At 39.1% G+C, this 20,161-nt stretch overlaps 1 protein-coding gene across 1 annotated transcript; it reads left to right on the top strand.

The window, feature by feature from the left end:
* The first annotated feature begins 33 nt into the window (after positions 1-33).
* Positions 34-20,161, top strand: SLC39A9 (solute carrier family 39 member 9). Its single transcript, XM_082282747.1, has 7 exons — positions 34-499; positions 4,258-4,366; positions 7,459-7,650; positions 10,080-10,148; positions 11,352-11,437; positions 13,334-13,468; positions 15,184-20,161. The coding sequence occupies exons 1-7, from the start codon at positions 404-406 to the stop codon at positions 15,412-15,414; spliced, it is 918 nt and encodes a 305-aa protein (XP_082138873.1). The 5' UTR covers positions 34-403; the 3' UTR covers positions 15,415-20,161.

The following is a 20,161-nucleotide window of genomic DNA, read 5'->3' as shown; positions in this document are numbered from 1 at the left end:
AGCGCTGAGGTGCCACTTGGCCGCCGGGGCAGCGGCTGTGGGTGTGGGGTGGGAGCGCTGGTGCCGTAGGGTCCTCTCGGCCTTGTCTGAGGCTGCCCCGCCGTGAGGAGCCGCCCGCTTGCTCGCTGTCTCCAGCCCCTCTCTCCCGCGTGTCCTGGCAGCGGCGCGGTGCGGGTGAAAGTTCCCTCACCTCAGGTGAGGGCCGCTCCTGCCCCCCGGCCGCCCCCGGGCTGGCCGAACACCCCCGGCTGGGGGTCGAGTCGGCCGCTGCCGCCAGGCGAGAGAGATGGCTGAAAGCCTCTCCTGGGAGCTCGGTGTCTGCACGGGTTGAGGCGTGCGGAGGGGCGAGGTGGAAAAGTTGCTGTTGGATTTCGCTTCAAGGGACCGGACAGAAAGCGGCGAAATGGATGACTTCCCCTCCATCTGCCTGCTGTCCCTGGCCATGCTGGTCGCCTGCTATGTGGCAGGGATTATACCCTTGGCGGTTAATTTTTCCGAGGTAAGACAGCTCCGCCAAACTGCTCGTTGGTTGCTAACGGAGAAACCAGAGAGATCTCCCAGTAGGAGTTGGTGCCGTCCCTTTGCAATCCGGCAGCGCTGTTAAGGATGAAGCTGTAACTTAAAAAGTTATGAGTGCAGTATTAATTTTCATTTAAAACTGCTGTGTGGAATTATGTTTGTTTCACAGTGTGTACAGAAGCTATTTAAACTTGCCAAATTTGAGTCGAGTCTCTGTTACGAGTGAAGTCTCAGCATGTAGTATAAGGACATGAATAAGCATGGCTATTCTTAGAAGCTTGTGTAAGAAATTGGTGAAGTCACAGATTATCTCTTATTATGTGCTTGTGGGCTACTCAAATTAAGGCTTTAAAAAAAAATTCCAAGAATATTCTCAGAAAACCTTGGTTCACAGCTTGCACTGTTGAAAATTAAACCTTAGCTTTTTGATTACTGTAGAACTTCAAGTTACTGCCACGTGAAAGTCAATTGGCATTCTTTTGGAAAAATACCTTGGATAACTAAGGTACTGTTAAAGGAGAGGGAGACTTTCCTAGATCGGGTAAGTTTCCAGACAGTACAAGAGTTCCTCATTAAACATATTTGGCTGCATCTAAGAAATGGTTGTTGAGGTGGTGACGATTGTCACAGTCTCTGTAAGTTTTCTAATATCCTCTGATACCCGTGGGTTTTTTTTCGGTCTAAATGATGGTTACTGTATGGAGGTATGGTGTAGTGAGAGTTTAGTTGTTCTACGGTAGTAAGAGCACTCTTATGAGGGGTGCCCATTTCTCTTGGAAGTAGTGCTACTTTTGGGAAGCAGGGCGCTGGAGGAGAAATGTGCCTTTGTCTTCCATCAAGTCAGAGGGCTGCTTGCACTTGTCCTTTGGTCCCATTATTGCTAGGAGGTTTTGGGAGCTGTAGACCCTGAGCAGCATAGAAGGAAAGGCTGTTCATTTTAGGAAAAGTACAACTCAACTAAATGAATTTCAACCTAACAGTGTATTTGGGCATCTTCACATGAACATCAGCAGACTTCTGTTTTGCCAGTGCTTCATCTGATGCTTTGGTGGACCTTGCCTTATGTGTCTTCAGTGTTCTTGCTTCCACTGCCTTGCTCTTCAAAACTCAATTCTGTCCTGAAGCCCACGAAGGGTTTTCTTGCAAATTTGCTGAGGGTGCTGCCTCATGTGCTAATATTGTCTCTTTTTAAATTTAATTTTGCATTTAGTCATGTATGTACTTGATAGTCACCTGTTAACTCGTAATTTATATTCAGTGTTGTTTGGAGGTAAGGTTCTTGATCTGTCTTTGTGTTTTCTTTGTATAGTTGAATCAATGGTCTCTTAAACCTTTCTAGGCTTCCAGCAGCTGCAGGAATACAGGTCTGTTGTGGATCCAAAACTGCCTAAGCAGTAATCACATCTTTATTAGCCTTTTGTGTGTGTGGTATTTTACCATCAGTACACAAATGTGCAGTCAAGTTTATTGTGGTATCTTAAGCTCTCAGAAATTCTTGACTTAGTTTTACACTTGATTTAAGTCTTTCATTTAAGATATTTTAAGGGTTTGCATGCAATGCTGGTTTAAAAGAGCAAAATATCTCTGTCCATGATGTACAAATCCCAGCTAATCCTGGAAGTGTCTAATTAGAAGTTATAATTGTTTCGTTTAAAATTATTGCTTAGGATTCTGCAACAAAGACAATTTCAAACTGAAATGAATGTTTGGACGGTCCATTGTATAGTTTGCAAAAAGTTTTGTGGATGGCCACAGTGAGTAAAAATGCCTCTTCCCACTGGCTAATGTAATGATTGAGTTGAAAATAAAAGTGAATGCTATGCATAAGAGACCCCAGATACTAGAGAAAAATAAAATTATGCATTAGTGTTAATACATTCCTTCAGATTATTTTTTTTGCCATGGAATTTATTACTTGTGTTCTGATCTCATGCTGTGTTCTATTGTTTCTATTAGATTAGGGTATTTTTGAAAGTATAAAACTCCAGGAAAGGCAGGTATGACGAAACATGGGTGGTAAAAGGTACAAACTGAACAGAGATTTGCCTTAGTTCTGTGTGCAGAGGTACCCTTTCAGCTTAATCCTAATTTACAGGACTCAGTTGGTCTAATTTAGGGCTGGAAACAGCACTGTACTAGTTCTGAGGCTATCTCTTAAAGTCTAGTCTAAATGTAAAAAAAAACTAAAAACACCCCAGGAATTGGAGCAGTTTGAATGTTGTGGTGGTGTAACAGAGGCAGAAACTGGGGCCACTTCCTGCTGAAAGCAGGTGTGAGTTTTTGATAGGTCCGAGTAAGAGTTTCAATGCCAAATATTGAGCAGTGGAACAGTTTGCTAATTTGAGGAATTTGAGATTTTTTCCATGGAATTTTAGCACTGTTTACTGTGTTGCTTTTGTTTTTTAACATGCAAATGTATTTAACAGAAATGGATAAAACTGTATTACTTTTGCCTATCTATGTGGGCTGTTGTTACTAAATTTCTGTATTCACTATTCACTAACTATTTTGTACTGAAGAAGATGTGAAGACTTATCTTGTAATGATAACGTGTTAGTCTGTATTACTTTCATGGACCTTTAAAATTCACAGGTGCCCAACTGAAAGCAAGCTATACTCTGTATTTGCAGTTGTAATAAAGCAGTATTCCTTCTGACAATTTTCTCTGTGTTTGTGTATGTATGCAAAAGATATTATAGTTGCAGATAAAAATAATGGTTTTATCCTTGTAAGATACTATATTTTTGCAAAATTACTTTATGAACAGCAGATGTTGAAAATTTATCTTCTCATGTAGATTGCCACTGTATGACAATTTACCAAGTGTAATCATTACATACTCTAGTATGCAGTGCATGTTTGTGGCAACTTTACACTTTGCGTTTTCCCCAGTAGCGCTGCAGTTGTTCCCTTATGGTCACATTTGGCTTGCTTTCAGGAAGCTGATTGTGCATGTCCCTAGTGCCTCCTGCTTCTTCTATGCAAGTGTTGCACATTTCGGTGAGACAGAACAATTTGTCATTACAGTGCATGAAGGAGAATGGATGGCATAATAATGATATGCAACAAGTGGCTTCCTGTTATTCAAATGCTGGCCTCTGTCTCTAGGTCCCCAGTAGTTAACATGAGTATTTTGGTGGCACTCAGACTTCATTGAGCGTGGAAGATGATGATGGTCCTGCTACAAAATGTTTGCTACACAGTTGTTAGGAGGATCTAAACTCCCATGGTTGCTGCATGTTACGTGATAGGGGTTCTTACAGAAATTATGAGTAATGGCCTTTGCAAACTGTCATATTTTAGACCCCATTATATGTTTATATATTTGGATTTTAGTACATGGCTTTGACTTTAGCCTGTCAGTGTAGTCACAAGGAAGTGAATTGGTGAATTTATTGGTAAAACAGAATGTAATTAGGTTGAGAGGAAGAGATGTCTAAGCTTTTTGCCCCAAACTAGAATATAACTAGGAAGATAACTCTAAGTAATAGCAGCAAGTACTGATAAACAATGTGTGTTTTCTATTTTTGTTACAGAAATTCTTCCAAAAATATTAACAAAACTATTATTCTTTACTATACTATAAAAACATTAAGTTTGTGTTATTGGTAAGGTTTAATTGCAAATGCTCAATACTTATGTAACAAGTAACCCCCTTCCCCAGCCTCTCTTAATAAGGGAGAGTAGAGAAAGCATTTTCAGTCTTAAAGATGATACTTGTTTTGTACTTTCTTGCAGGAGAGATTGAAGTTGGTGACTGTTCTGGGTGCTGGGCTGTTGTGTGGAACTGCCTTGGCTGTCATTGTGCCAGAAGGAGTACATGCACTTTACGAAGACATTTTGGAGGGTAAGAACCAAACCCAGATGGCCTCGTTCAAAATAACTTAGGTTGTGGCGTTATGATATACCAAGGCTCCCTTTTACGGTTTTTAGCATGAGATTGGTGGAAGAGCTTCACAGCAGCATGACACAAAGCAGGCATGGAAATGCAAAACTACCGTAGGCATATTGCACGTTGAAGGATGTGATTAGACTGTAGATTGATGACTCTTCCTGAGTTATTGAATCATCTGTGTGTCTGGATACTATACTGTTCATGGAATAACAGCCTTTTATGATAGGTCATGTGTAGTGTTTCTTATTCTGGGGAGAGTGAAATTTTAACTGCCACTGGAACTTCAAAGGAGGTGTAAGGATGCCTTTGGCAGAGAATGAAATGATGGAGTATTTGCTATTTCTTTTTGTAGTTTAGACAGCTTCTCATTAAAGCAATTGCAGGAGGTGTTTTACAGATTTGTATCCCTGCCCTAATAAGAATTTCCTCTGAAGCTGAAGAACATCTTGGAATTAATATACTTAGCTGAAAATTATGGTTGTATAGGGCTAATTCACAGAGTAGCAGGCATTTCTTCTTGGGTGGTGGTGTACATTACACCTCTAAATCTCTGTGTTCAAGCATCCAGTTCTAGTCTGCTGTCACTGTCTTCACCACCTCATCATCTCTAATGAAGAGCTCAAAGTGAGCAGAGATTGTGTCTTGTGGGGATGTTGTGTGGAGCATGTCTTACCGCCTTAATAGAGCTCAATTTGAGGTTATGACATTGTTTTAAATAGCCAGTGCTCATCACCTCTGTTTGGAGCACACTTTAAATTTTGCTTTTGCTTGGAGACTTGTGCTATTAGATGGCCATTGCATGTATGAGATTTTTCCGGTATTCTCAGAATCAAAAGTTTGAAGGTAAATGGCAATGAATTGCTGATTGCAGGGGAAAGCACTATAAAGTTGAGGCTGTAAAGAACCTTGCAAACATCTGGTGTAGTGTTGTTGCTGATCTGGGATTGAGAGGTAACTGTAGTCCTTTGCTTTCCTTGTAGTACTGGGTTTCGTGTTTCTAAACTTTTATATTTCATTTTAGTAATACGCTTTAATGTATACTGTTTTAGCTTCCACTAAATTTATGTTGTTCTGCTTAGATTTAGAATAAATGGAAGATAATACATAAAATCATGCTTTATCAAGAAGTGAAAGAAGCTCTGATTATGGTTTTATACTGTACTATAATTTGTGCACTCTGATGTCGGATGTCTCTAATGAGCTGTAGTTGTGGGTTTGCTCTCTATTCAATTTTAATTCTGAGTAGACTAATTTTCTCTTGTAATAGTACAGCTAGCAATGAATACAATTGCTGTGAACATTTGTGGGTTTTAATACTTTTTCACTAAATGGGGCATACTGTTCATGTATGACTCGACAGCTTGTTGTGTAGAGCTGTATGGGCTATAACTTTGTTAGTGTATGGCAGAAAAAGACACTTTCCAGTACTGTAGTAGTAACAGCAGAAGTATTTACCTAGGAAAAAAGAGTTTGTCTGTGAATGGCTTCAGACTTGATGTCTGACTCACAGTATTGTCTAACAACAGTCTATCTGTAAAATTTTTTTTATAATTGCAAAGGGGCAGAATTAATGGGTATTACAGATTTAACTACAAAAAATATTTCTCATATTTTTCTTAGAAAAGTAGGATATTCAAAATCAAACTTAAGACCATGAGAACAGCTTTCTCTTTTTTTTTCTTTCCAAGTTCATCTATTTACATAATTAAACGTAGAAAGGTGCAACTAAGGGAAACATTGAGGTATATTAATGTAAGTAGAAAAACAAAAAGAGAGCTTTGTTTTCCCTCTTTCAGGTGTAGCTTAACTGACTGGTTGCTTGCTATCAAGCACTTGAGTGCTTTTCATTGATATGGAAATAATTTACTATTACTTCTGTATTTACCCACAAACTATGGAATAAATAACTTCCAATTTTTGACCTTGTAGGCTGAGAGCAAACAGCATATCATGACTTGGATTATTCTTTGATCATAAACCTGTGTATGAGTGTAGTGAAATCTTGGTTTGGGTACTACCAGCAAATAAAATTCCTTTGCTGACTTCAGTCCTTTGTTTTAGCTGCTGAAACTGTATAACCACTGTCAGAAAGATTGCCCTGAGTTTTACACAGATTTATGGCTTGAAATGATCTGAAGTAAAGTCAGCTTCATAATATAGATGGCAAAAATCTTGTGTGGTCCAAAGTAATCTTATTGATCAATCTTGTTCAGCAGAGATATGTTTGAAATCTTTGCTACCAAGCCTATTCTGATGTGCTTTGATTGTAGTAATGGCATTGTGATGTTTTGTACAGTGGGATGAACATAAACTTGTCTCATCCAAGAAGATGTATGAATATTCCAGCAAGATGATGACTTGCTAGAGTAAGTCAAGTTGTTGGTATAAGTTTTTAAAGCTTCTGAAGAGTAGTTGCTGTCCAAAAGACTTGTCAAAATGAAAAAAGCATGGGCAAGCTTTAATAGCTTGTGTAGGGAAAAGAAACAACCACATATCATTCATCCCTAGGACTTGGACTTTGGGTTTCTGGGATGGTACTGACAGTTGTAGGTCAGTGTGCTTGACTAAGCTATTGTTATAGTCTGTATCAATGGGGTGTATCAATACTAGCTTGTTTGTATCTCAGCATCAGTTAAAGATGGTATTAAATCTATTATTAAATGGAACCTATTTTATCTCCTCATCCTGTATTTTCTCACTTAAATGAAAATCACGAAGTAACTGCTTGACGGTATCTCTGAATATTGACAAAACTGGCAGCTTCAATTAAAAAAGGAATTATACAGCAATTTTTGTGAATTAATTTGTATTTAAAATGCAGCTTGGCTTATGACATATTAATGCTTTCTTTGCTTTTCCATGCTGAAGATGTATGAGAAGAAACCAGCCAGGATTTGCTAAGAACACTGTCTATGAAAGACCTTAGACAAGGACTTCTGTATATTGTCCAGGAAAGTGTGAGGGAGGCTTTTGCAGAGGAGGAAAGAAGTGACTATGCCATGTCTAGTCTCCTGTCTCCTAATCTGTTCACTTGCCTTTCACAGGAAAGCATCACCCAGCGAGCGAGAAGCAGCATGTGATTGAGTCTGAGATGGTAGTGAAAATCCCAGCTGTACATGAGCATGGCCACGACCATTCCAGGTTGCATGCCTACATTGGTGTGTCCCTTGTCCTCGGCTTTGTCTTCATGCTGTTGGTGGATCAGATAGGCAGCTCTCATGTACACTCTACAGATGGTAAGTAAAGGTTCACTTCAATTAGACTTGCTAATTAGTCTTAATTAACAAGTTGCAGTTTTTATTTTTGAATGCTACTGGGATTTAATTTGTCCAGTCATGTCCAGAGTTTCAGTAGGTGCTTTAAAAACATAAATGAAGGTTCAGGTGAAATGTTTATGCTGGAAATCTCTCTCAAAATTGACCATAATTTGAGAGCTTTCCTCAGTAAGATGAAATAACTGTATGAGCATGTATGGTGTGGGAGTGAAGGGTGACTTGATGCTTGAGTTATTGTCTGTTTTACAATATCACTCATAGGGGATTTCTTTGGCTCTCTAAAAAACTTCAGGTTAGTCTTATATTTGTTTTTTCCTACTTGATTGTCGTATATGTAGGTAAAATTTGCAAAGAGCAGCAAGTTATCATAAGTAAGGTGGCAGAGATTATTAGATGTAAGCTCTGTAACTGCATAGGTGGGCCTCCCATACTAGTCGAGAGTCTCACTTACTTTGAAATACTTTCTGCTTTGTATAAAGATTTGTCAGTTTCTTGCAAGACTCTAAAATTGCCTATGGTTGCCTTTGTTTCCTGCCTGTGACTTCATGCTCAGAGTGTAGCTTGAGGTGCACCAAAGGTGTTCCATCATTTGAAAAGGTATTTTATTGCCTTTGGCTGCTCATTTTCACCCACACAATGTCCTCTGATGCTGGAATTTGGCCCTGAAAAGCGAAGGAATTGATCTGAAAGGAAAAGTAAAACACACACAAAGGAGGGGGAATATGTTTTGACTGGATTCTTGTCAGTTCACAGTGCAACTTGTGCGTATGGGGTGGTACAGATGAAAGGCCAGTGCAGGGCCTATGTCAGCTGTGTGCTCCTGAAGAAGTGTAAATGGAGCCACGGCCATGGGTAGCTGATTTTCAGAGCTGTTCTAAAGAAACAATGGCAGTGAGGATGTTAGGGAGATGCAGGTAAGCAAGGATTCTTTTTCTTCCAAAAGAATCCTTGGTTTGTGTAGGTTATGACCCTTTTCTATGTCTCTTGTCATAGCAAATACCAGGAGAAAACGGACTGTGATCTGTGTTAGAGATACACACTGTAAAATAGAATATTAAGTTTTATCTAGCCTCTACACATCACAGGAGATGTAGCAGTGTTTTGTAATGTCTTTTAAAGAGACTGAAGAAGAACACTTTTCTCTTGAACCAATGTCTTGTAGTTTATTATCTACCGAGTGACTAGATGTTAGTCTAAACTAGAAAAATTCAGTAGGCCAGAGTGAAGGTATGAAGTCAAATGTGACTCTTTGTGTTTAGTAATGGTCAGTCCAGAACAATTGTAAAGGAAATGTTTTTTGTGAGTATCTCCTCCCGTTTGACATGAGTAAACGATTGCTGTCATGCAAGTGCAGCTTATGCAATTAATTAGTCACATAGGCTTCCCTTCATTCAGAAGATCAAGCTGACCAAAGAGAATGCATTAGTTTTTAGCTAGCTCATTTCCCTGATCTGGCTCATTGGGAAACTACATGGGTGCCTGGGAATGAAGAGACTGGAGGGCGAGGGGACAGGCAGGAGGAAGAACAGGACTGGAATTTCTGTTTTGGCATCACTGCAGACTTAGTGAAGCAGCTGTGTAGGTGTGGTTACAGTTGTCTTACAGACCACTGGGATAATTCAGTCATGGCTGTTCAAACTGTCTGGAATTAAACAGTTGAATAATAAGATGTTTCTATACTTGTGTAGGGTTTACCCACCCTGCAGCGATTCTTTGTAACAGTTTCACCACTGATTGTGTAGTGGTGGATATTGATATTGCCCTGTTGTGCTGTGTAATGAGCTAACCTGTAAATGTTCAGGCAGTTCTGGTCAAACACTGGATCTCAAGCAGCACTGGCTGCACTTCTCCTTTGTGGTGTATAATGTCAAAGGGAAATCTTTGCAGCTGGTGCTGTGACACATAGACTTTATTGTTTACTAGGAGCCGCCAGAGAAACACTGCATCAAAAACTGACCCAGACTGTCACCTGAAGGAAACCACAAACATTGAGCTGTGTGGGGACAAATCGTCCTTACTCTTGCAGCAGTTCTGTATTCTTGGGATCCAAAAATAGCTTTTCTTTCTCTTGGTGGCACCAACCTTTAACATTTCATTTTAGGAGGTTAAGAATAGTATCTGCTTCAGCCTATGAGAGAGATCCTGCAAATTGCAAAGAATTGTCTACGAATCTGTCACTTGTTTGTTGGCAGAACTTCAGGTGATTTGAAGGTGTTAAGTGTCAAACTATTTTACAGTAAGTCTAATGCAGAAATACAGAAGCTGGTAGTTTTGAGTACAACTGCCTAAGCAGCTGGGAGAGATATGTACAGTGATACTCACAATTATTTTTTCCAGCATAGTTTATTCATTTGATCTCTTTATCTTAACTGTTCTCATGACTGTTTCAGATCCAGAAGCTGCAAGATCAGGCAATTCCAAAATCACCACAACACTGGGACTAGTAGTGCATGCTGCAGGTAATGCGGTTAATTGTAATTGTTAGTGCCTGTCAAGTACATGCATTACTGTGTGGGTCATCTTCAGGTGTGATGGAGACACTTGGGTTTTGCTTTTGAAGGTGGCTTTTTATGAAAAACAAACAAACAAAAAAACCAAAAACCAACAAAAAAAAAAAAAAAACCAAAAACAAAGGCAAGGAGACCTAACGATCTTCCCCAGATTTAACTGGGAGCTCAGATGCTTCACAGAGTTTTATTTGGATACAGAATTTTCTCTTTTGCTCTTTACTTTACTCTTTTTATTTTCCCCATCTGAAAGGTTGTGTGATGCTCACTCTCTGCCTCTTCAATTCCTTTGCTAACTCCTTTAGCTGCTAAATTTGAAAACAGGCTAACATATTTGATGAGTAGTGTGAAACACCTTTGGGTTTGCTTGTTGGTTGATGGTTTTTTTTAAAAAATACTAATTTAAAAGAATGGTACCTTGCAGGGAAAAAAAAGACATTATAAGGTGGAGCACAAAGGCTTGACTGAAACACGTTTAGGCTGACTTGCAAGGACTGATTGTTAGGTGTATGTTACAGTCAAGCCATGTTCATATTGTAGTTCTTCACTATATATGTGTAGTATAAATATGATGCATTTTCATGTCCTGCTGAAGGTTGTTGTCTAGATAAGTCAGAAGATGTTGATCAAAAAGATACTTCTTCACTAACCAAAGTGTTTATATATTAAGGAGTAGTGTAGTATCCATTTTCTATTTCATTTAGACAGTATATTTATTGTAAGTGATAAAAAATATTTACAATAGTATTTATATTTGAAAAATCATTTAAAGGGTAATAATTAAAATTCTTGCAATGCTTAGTATCTAAAACAGGTTTTTTAATTTAGACAGGAAGTCTCTTTTAGTACAGAAGACCAAAACAACCAAACTTGTTTCTTGTTACTTGAAGGAATGTGTCAACACTGAGTTGATTCCCGGTATGGTTTTTGTGGTTTTGGGAAATATGAGACAGCTCCTGTTGAGGGTTGTCTAATACTCTGAAATGTTATGGCTTAACAAACAAAGGCAAGTGAATCCTCCATTGGGTTGCTATTGTTAATGGCAGTTTTCAGTAACAGAGCTTCTTAAATCAACATGTTTTCTACTGTCAGCCTTTGAGGGGATGGGAAAGCTCATGTGGAGGAATAATCCATGAATCTGCACTCCTTTTTCAGCTGATGGTGTTGCATTGGGTGCAGCAGCTTCTACTTCTCAGACTAGTGTCCAGTTGATAGTGTTTGTTGCGATTATGTTGCACAAGGTGAGTTATCATCAAAAAAATCTTACTTGTTCTTCAAAAGACTGTTAACACTCACAGGAATTGCTAAAGATCTACAGTTTCATTAGTGAGGTAATACAGAAGTGTTTAGTGCCATTGAAATGAAGAGGTTAGTACAGTGTCAAGGACCAAAAAGCACAGGTATGAGGTATGATAGTAGAGCACATGATTATTGCTAAGTCTGAGTGGGGTGCAAATGAGAGAGAATTCTGACTGCCTACTGCCTCCCTTGGTTGCGGAAGCTGGGAAAAGTCTCCCAAAAATAGGAAGAGAAGAGTAGCTCATGAAGAAGTGTGTCAGCTTCACACTGACTTCTTCTGAAGCTAGTGTGGTAGTGTTTATTTACCAAACAAGAAAACCCTAGATTACTACTGCTGTAAGAGACATATTCAGAGAAGTTCTAAAGGGTGAGGCACAGAACTATATGCTAGTGCATTCAAGGAGGGAAAGCAGTTTTATGCTGATTACAACAATCTTTTGGTTCCGTGATGTTCATCAGAAAATGGGGAGGATATTTGTTGTGAAGGGTTTAAGTGTTTAAAGGGTTAGTCTTTTGAAACCACTGAATATCAGAGTACTAAATTACAACTTCTGGTTACCTCTGTTGTAGTAGCTTCAACGTCACTCACACCATTTCTGTAGGAGAACAAGTCTTTTGCTGGTGATGACAAGCAAACAGTGGCTCTTGAAGATGGGGGTGATCTTTGCTTAATACTTGTGTGAATGTACCTATTGGCTATATAGGCTCTAAACATACATGTGCAGGTGAAATTTGCCTTATGGTAGCATATGCACGGATTACAGTGGTTAGTTGTAAATTTATCAGAAATCTTGCATAATTACATGTTCAAAATGTTAGGAAATGCATATCTATTATGTCTTTTCTTTGTTCATGCAAGAAATTGTGGTTTACATAACTTTTTTTGAGGGTGGCAATGTCACTGTCATATCTTAAAGCTTAACTTATGGCTATTGTCAGGTGAAATTTGCTTTTGTTATTCTTAATGTTCAAATTAACTGACTTCTGAAATTGTACAATTTTAGAGGAGGAAAATTTCTCCTATGAATATTTGGTATTAGAAGAGAAAATTATTTCTTCTCTGGTATCTTTTTTCTGTTCTTCTGATCCTGATTGATGCTTTTCTCTTTCTCATCTCTTTTCACTTAGGATTTCCTTCTAAGTTAAAAAAAAAAAAAAAAGATTCTCTGTATAAAAATGCTTAATGTATTTTAGTTTTATGTGTTACCTCAGAAACGTCAGGGTGGACTGCTATTGTCTTTTTGCAAGAAAAAATACATTAAATTCAGTGTGTGAGTAGTAGGACATCTATGCCTTTTGGATAAGAAACTGGATGCCAGCAGAGGGAAAAGGAAGTATTTGTTTGCTTCCTGGTGAGAAGAGGAATGAATTAATCAAAAGAGCTCTTAAGTCTTTGTTAACATGGAGGCTGACTGTTACCTGTCTTTGGGCAATTGTTTCCCTCCCCATGTTAATTGTAGAATTTTTCTACTGCAGATGAAGAACCTGTCTATCTAATGTGTGATAGTAACAGGATGAAAAGAGAAACGACCTAAGTTGATGGAGTCTTAGGGATTATAGCGATGACTCTAGTCAAAATGAATGTTTTGGTATTTATAATGACTACACAAGTACGTGTTTTCTCATAGCCAGAACATGAGTTTCCATTAGGTTCCGTTATTAAGATGGGGCAGTCTGCAGAATGCTCTAGATTTGGGTTAGCTGCAGCATGCTAGTGCCTGCCCTGAATGTCTTCCAGTTCAGTCCATTTCAATGTAGTAAGTCATATTTCAGCCTTTTCTCATCTTTCTGGGGGTTTTAGAAGGTATTGTATTAGCAGTGAATATTGTTTTTTGCAGGCACCAGCTGCCTTTGGCCTGGTTTCCTTCCTGATGCACGCTGGGCTAGAACGGAATCGAATCAGAAAACACTTGCTGGTCTTTGCGTTAGCAGCACCTGTTATGTCGATGGTGACATACTTAGGGCTAAGCAAGGTAGGTCCGTGGTTTTGTTCTGCCCAAAATCTAGCTTAGTGGTGAAGTTTGGGGAAAGGACTGTGATACGAGTTTCACATTACATAATTCCAAACTGCTTGAAAAATTCAGCAGAACGAAGATTTAAGAAAAGTTGATGAAAAGGTAGCAATATAAATGCACAAAAGAGATAATAATCCATGTTTTTCCATCAGAGTCAGTGACATAACTCCTTTATAGAGTTTGGTATAGTTTTTTTTTTTTTTTTTAGAAGTCTGATTTCTGTGTTTTATCCTTTCTGCTGCTCCCCACTGAGAACAATTTATTCATATACCAGGTTTTAGCTGATGCCTATTTAAATAAGTAATTTTCAGCATTGTTGCATGCATTCTTCTTTTAATATGCAGGTAGGAAATAATTTCCTCTGGTTTCCCCCACCATCCCAGAAGTGGTCCTTTATATTCAAAGTCTGTGTCAGAAGTTGAGTCCTCAGCTAGAACAGTCTTTTTGCCTTATTCCATGAAGCATCGCTGTGTTTTGGGTCTGTGCAACAAATGGCCTGTGAAATGGAGCACTGCACATGAGTTTATCATCTTTGTCCAAATTCAATGTTTCTGCTTCTCATAGCATATCCTGGGATGCTCCTGTGTTTCTGAACTGCGGTGTGTCGTGCTGGTGACGTGCTAGGGTGGCGTGTTGTAAAGGATATAACATGTGATCTCACAAAACTCAAGGCATGGGAGGAAAGATTAAATAAATCATCTGGGATAATCCTTTACTTTAGCTGGATAGGATTTATATTTGACATTACAGTACAAGAGACAGCAGAAAAAAAGGTTGAGTTTGTAAATAGAAAAGAGAATTCTCTTTGAGGACTCTTTTGAACTGTTCTCATCAAGGGTTGGGTTTACATTTTGCCCTTCAGAAAGAACAGAGAATTGATAAGGCATCAGGGCTGTCACTGTGGTTTTATAGGTCCAGCTGATGTATCTTTCTCTGGAAAAATGACCTGACAAATAAACACAAGAACTAAGATTACACCTGAGTTGGAGAGCGTTCAGGAAGCATTTGAATCTGATATGTGGGTTTGCATTTCACTGCATTTACTGGTGTGCAGCATATCTTAATCCTATTATGGAGGTGAAGGGGTGCTCAGTTTTGATGCAGAAGACACGTTTCTTCATGCAGTTTGCATGGAAATCCTGGAAGAGTTTTGGGTGTTTACATCTACATACAAATAAAATATTGAATGAGTGATGTTTTGGGACTTGGTTCCGAAGAACAGTGGAGCAGATATTTAAAGGCTAACATCTTATTTGAACCCCTTGTTTAAAGTCAATCTTGAGCATCCTCCCTAAAATTTGTGGCTTTGCAATATGAAATTTATTTTTTTTCAAAACCTGTTTGGTATGTTGGCTGTGACATGGTCAAATAAGATGCTTCAGCAGACTGTGGCTTTCTTGCTTTTCTGAGGGTTCTTTTGTAAGGGTTTTTTCTTTTGTAAGTCCAAAGTGAAGTGACTAGGAGGAGGGGTGTCTTTCTGTTCCCCCACGATTTTAGAGTGCCAGTTACTACATGGAAGGTGCAAAACACTAAAGTCATGCTACGCCATTGTCATTGTGAGACAGGGAGAGTTGATAGAAATCCTTCTGTGCTTGGATACTGAGAGAATTTTTTTTTATTACTGATTGAAGAACTTCTGCTTATTCTCACTTTTTTTGCTGTTTGTGTTTCAGAGCAGCAAAGAAGCTCTTTCAGAAGTCAATGCCACTGGAGTTGCTATGCTGTTTTCTGCTGGGACTTTCCTTTATGTTGCCACAGTTCATGTTCTCCCAGAAGTAGGAGGAATTGCTCATAGCCACAAACCTGAATCAACTGGAGGAAAAGGACTCAGTCGTCTGGAGGTGGCAGCCCTAGTATTAGGATGCCTTATTCCTCTAGTTTTGTCCATTGGACACCATCACTAAACGCTCAAATTTCACTGTTCTCCTCCTCTATAAGACATGAGCAGTAAATGTCTGCTGCTCCCTTTATCATTCTTTTACCCATCATTCATCCCATCTACTTTATGGAGTTCAGAGGGAATCTTGATTGCAAAATGAGGAATACTGGGAAAGTTTTTAGTGTAGCAAAATGTACTTTGGCAGCCGGACGCAAATTCTATGTAACTTTCTTTTCTGAAGACACTTGCTATTTCAATTGTTACTTCTGGCCCTATTCTCAGGGAAGATGGAACTTGGAAGTTTAAGAAAGGTGAGCAGGGAAGAACATAGCGACTCATCATGAAATTGCAATCACCAAAGTATTCTGCAGTTCAGCTTTTGCAGCTGAGAGCAAAACCCAAGGATGGCTGCGTTGTGAGAGGTTGAAGTCTCACTAATGAAGAAGGGGGTTCTCCCCCATTGGTTCTGCATTGTCCTGGCAACGCGATTGGCCCTTGTGATGCTTGTCACTAATTGTATTGCAGAAATGGCCTACACTGGGAACTCTGGATAACACTGCTATTGTCACAGAAGTGTCACTTGATAGGAAAGAAATTATGTAGACAATGTGTAGGATTAGAGTAAGAAATCAGCTGGTTAAGAAAGTGCAAATGAGTTTTGCAGTGTATTCCATTGTTTGACGAAGGATAGAAGCAAGGAGAATAGTGTTTTGATTGTTTATTCAATTGTTAGTAAATTCTAAAAAGGCATTGTTTCTTGGGAGATAGTCTTCTGCCAAGTCAGTTAAGCACCAAAAATGTCAGCAGGAATTACATATTGGCTACTGTGATACACTACTGCTTCTGTTGAGAGAGATACCCAAAATGCTGTTTGAAATAGAGCTGCTCTGGGCTCTGAGGGGTGGAAATCTGATGGAGACAGCTGTTGAGGGACCAGAGAACTTTACTAGCTCATTTTCAAAAATCTGAGCTGCTGAAATCACTAGGGGTCTGTGTGGGTTTTTCACTAAATAAAGGTATTATGGCTAACAAAACAAGATGTTTAGTTAAATATTAATGCTGCAGATAGAATACAAAGTGTTTCTAAAGCAGTTCTGAACAAAAAAACCCCACAAACCCACAAACAAAAAACCCAACTGGTGGATTCCCAGTGAACCTGTTAGACATTTTGCTTTTCCTTTGGGAATTGTTCATTTTCCTCTTACTGATAAGCATTAGTTTTGGTGAATCTCCTGGACAACTTTCTGCCAATTGCTGATGTCTCTCACTGCAGAAGAGTGGTAAAAGATCCCTCCATTTCCAAGGCACAGCTTTGTCTTATCAGGCACCATTTCCCTTATGCAAAACATGTTATACTCTAATAACTGTAGTGCATTGAAAAGTCAGGAATGCTTGACATGCACAGAATCAGCATAAAATTCTTTCTTTAGGGGAAAACTTTTTAATGCTGTACCCCTTTTAAGCTATACTTTGTCTGCACTTTTGAAGATAACATTGCCAAATATATTTTTCTTTTTTCTTTTTGGTTTTTTTAAAATGAATTTTGAAGTCTTGATATATCTTCTCAACTGAAGTGCTTCTTGTTTCTATTTGAATGAGTGTGACTGTTTTTCATGCCATTTGTTACTTAAACCGCACAGCCCATTGTGCCTCATAACTTCTTTACGTTTTTGTTATCGTCCTGTTTGTCTGTTAGTTCAGAGGGTAATGGGTGTATGGCCTGGCTCTTGGACTAGTGGTGGCTTTGTCTGTTGGCTCTGTAACAATATGGATGTATCCCAGGATTGAGCCTAGTATTGATTCCCAGGAGTGCTTGTTCATTTGTGTGTTTTACTATATAAGATCAATGCAAAATTACTAGAAGTCATATTTTCCCGTAAGACAGTATTTTCAGATAGAATTAGTGCTTCAGGCCTAAACAAGCATTTTTTAATATGAGACCTTAATATTGTGTTCTGAAAAGCCACTGTAAAATTAGTGATGTGGATGGGATCCTCTTCTGTGTGTTTTTCAATGGTGTTGTCTGTTTGTTTTGGTTTGGGGATTTTTACAGCATACATAATGCAACTGGTAAGTGACTGGTTTAAAAAGTTCAGCAGGACAGGTTCCTAACACATGCAAATGATACACGGGACTGTTTACTCCAGAGTTCTGTTCTTCCTGATTTCTCCCTAATTACCTTCTTCCTTGATAATCTCACTATTTTACCATGTTTAATCTTTCCACATAACCGTTTCCAAAAGCTGGAGGGTTTGCAAGAGCAGGAGATAGCTTACTGCAGCACCAGGTACTTGCATTTTGTAAAGCAGTAAGTTTTTATTCTTTAAACTTTGTCCTATCACTTGCATGTGCACCCCACCCTGGGAGTTGACATCCTGAGTGCATTCCCCTTCAGCCTCACTTTGTGTATAACAATAGCAATGGTTTATGGAGGTAAGGTCCCATTTCATGGTTTCATGCCTTTTGTTCCCGGTTGAAGCATGTGGATAGTACCTTTTTACATGGACCAGTGTGTATTGGTGAGGGTGTGGCAGCCAGGCTTTTCACTGCTGACATAACCTCTGGCACATTAATCATAGGTGCCACTGCTGAGTGGTCTTGTCGTCTTTCCATTTTCCTGTCCTTCCCATCATGTTTCCAGTTTCTGGGGCAGCCATCAGAAATAGTAATACTCAGTTTAATGATTCATGAAGTATAGAGGCCAAGTTATAGCAGCAGGTGAGGGAATTTGAATTAAAACATTGGCAACTTAAAATTGGCACAAAAATTCTGAAAACATACTTTTCATGTTGGCATTTGGTTGAGTGACGGAAGACTTATGTGATTTTTATTTTTTCTTCTACCCATTTAGAAGTATCAACAGCATTTTGTTTTGGCTGCCTGTTAGCTCTGTTGAATTATTATTTTCAATTCTGTAAGTGAAACTGCAGTTGACTAAAGAAGCTTTTGGTTATGTTGATATGGAGAATGTAAAATTTTATATTATCAAACCTTTCCAAATTTTTAGTACCAAATGGAGGATTATTTTCTTGAAGCAGAGTATTTTAATGAGTTAAATTAAATGGTCCATTTTATTATAGCCCTTTCTTTCTACCTATCTCCCCATCTGTCACAGTAAATCCAAGCATTGCATGTAGTCAGGGCCAGCTGGTATCATTTTCTACTCCTCAGGAGACCTTGGTGCAAACAAATTCCTCTTACTCTTTCTGTAATAGCCCTCTCTGCCTGGTTTTTTTTCTGTGAGGTAGGTGGCAGTAGGTGTAGCAGGTAAATGCTTAAACCGAGTGCCAGCCATGTCCCCCTTTCCTTCTGTAGGTCCCTCTAGGAAATCCATAATCTCATCACCTGTTTCTTTTCAGTTAATGGTTTCTTAATTGGCAATAGGAATTGGACTAAAGCTGTCTCTGTTGATCCTGATGTCTTTAGGTACTTTCGCTACTGTTCTAATGCTTTTATTGTTCCTTATATAAAAAAGGGAAGTATTTCTTTTTCAGTACTCAATGACAGATGCAGAAGCTGCACTGACATTAATTTAAGTAAGGATGGCAGAGCTGTCACACCAAGACAGGATTTTTTTATTGTTGTGGCTTGTCAGATGGCTGGGTGTTAAACACAGAAAACCCACTGTTGACTAAGAGCCATTTCCAGGTGGATTATATAGAAGGCTAATCTTACCCAAGAGGCCCAGGAAAACCACTGTGTTTATTCAGGAACTAGTTCAGAGCCTTCAAAGAGCTTTTGACAGTAGCAGGTGTGTCCATGTGGTATCAGCTGATTGCAGAAAAGAGAAAGATGATGTGGAATAAATGTTCCTGCTGCTGCCTTCACGTTCTGTGCTGGGACTTGGGGAAAAGAAAAGAGAAGTATACTTGTATTCTTTTGAGGGTGGAAGGAGGAGGAGTGATTGCAGTGTGGTGGGAAAATTTATGATGAATATCGGATTCTTTATCACAAATTTCAGATTCCTGTTCACATCAAACTTCTTTTAAAAATTTTTTTTTCCTTACTGTTCTTATATCTCCTAGCAGCCTTGGCTTTCCAGGGAAAAACATTGTGTGGTCATTGCTGTTTACCTGACTCCATGTATGGAACTGTAATTTTAATGTCCTTTTTCCAAACAGTTTGTACACAAAATCATTCCATGAATGGCTGCCTTATAATTTTTCCACTTTAATTGTGAATGGTTAAAATAATATTGCCGTTTTCAATTTGTTTTATTATATTAAATTTTTACTAGGTGCAGTGCTTTGGAGTTGGCTTGTCATTTACTGCATGGGGTTTTGTGACAGCTGTGACAGAAAGAAATGACATTGTTAAATGGGGATGCAAGCGATGCAGACAGTACATTTTATTTTTGTGGGAAGGTGTTTGCTGCTTTTCTTCATGATGTCTGAGCACCTCCTGCAAACCTGGAATGTGAAACTGCATCTTGGGAGGCAGCGTAGCAGGTGGCTTTGGATATGACTATTAATGTGTTCAGAGGTATTAATGCAGAGATGATGTGACAGCTCTGCTGGAGCGGGCGTTTGGCAACTTGTGTCTCTCACAGAGTATTTAGGAGTTGGCATTGCCCTGAAGCTGTCTCCTCCTGCACCCCCAGGGAAATCTCTGGAGCTTCCAAAGCTGAGACCTCTTTGGAGGGCAACAAGGAGATGATGGGTTTAAGGTTGCTCCAGGGCACTGTTAAAAGGCCTGAGGACCCTTTGAAGCTACAGGAAATTGTCTTTATTCCATCCAGTGCTCTCAGTCTTATCAGTCCCAAACCCAAAATG

The sequence above is a fragment of the Coloeus monedula genome, assembly GCF_965178545.1.
Source record: "Coloeus monedula genome assembly, chromosome: 6".
Lineage (NCBI taxonomy): Eukaryota > Metazoa > Chordata > Aves > Passeriformes > Corvidae > Coloeus > Coloeus monedula.
This window is presented reverse-complemented; position numbering and strand designations above follow the sequence as displayed.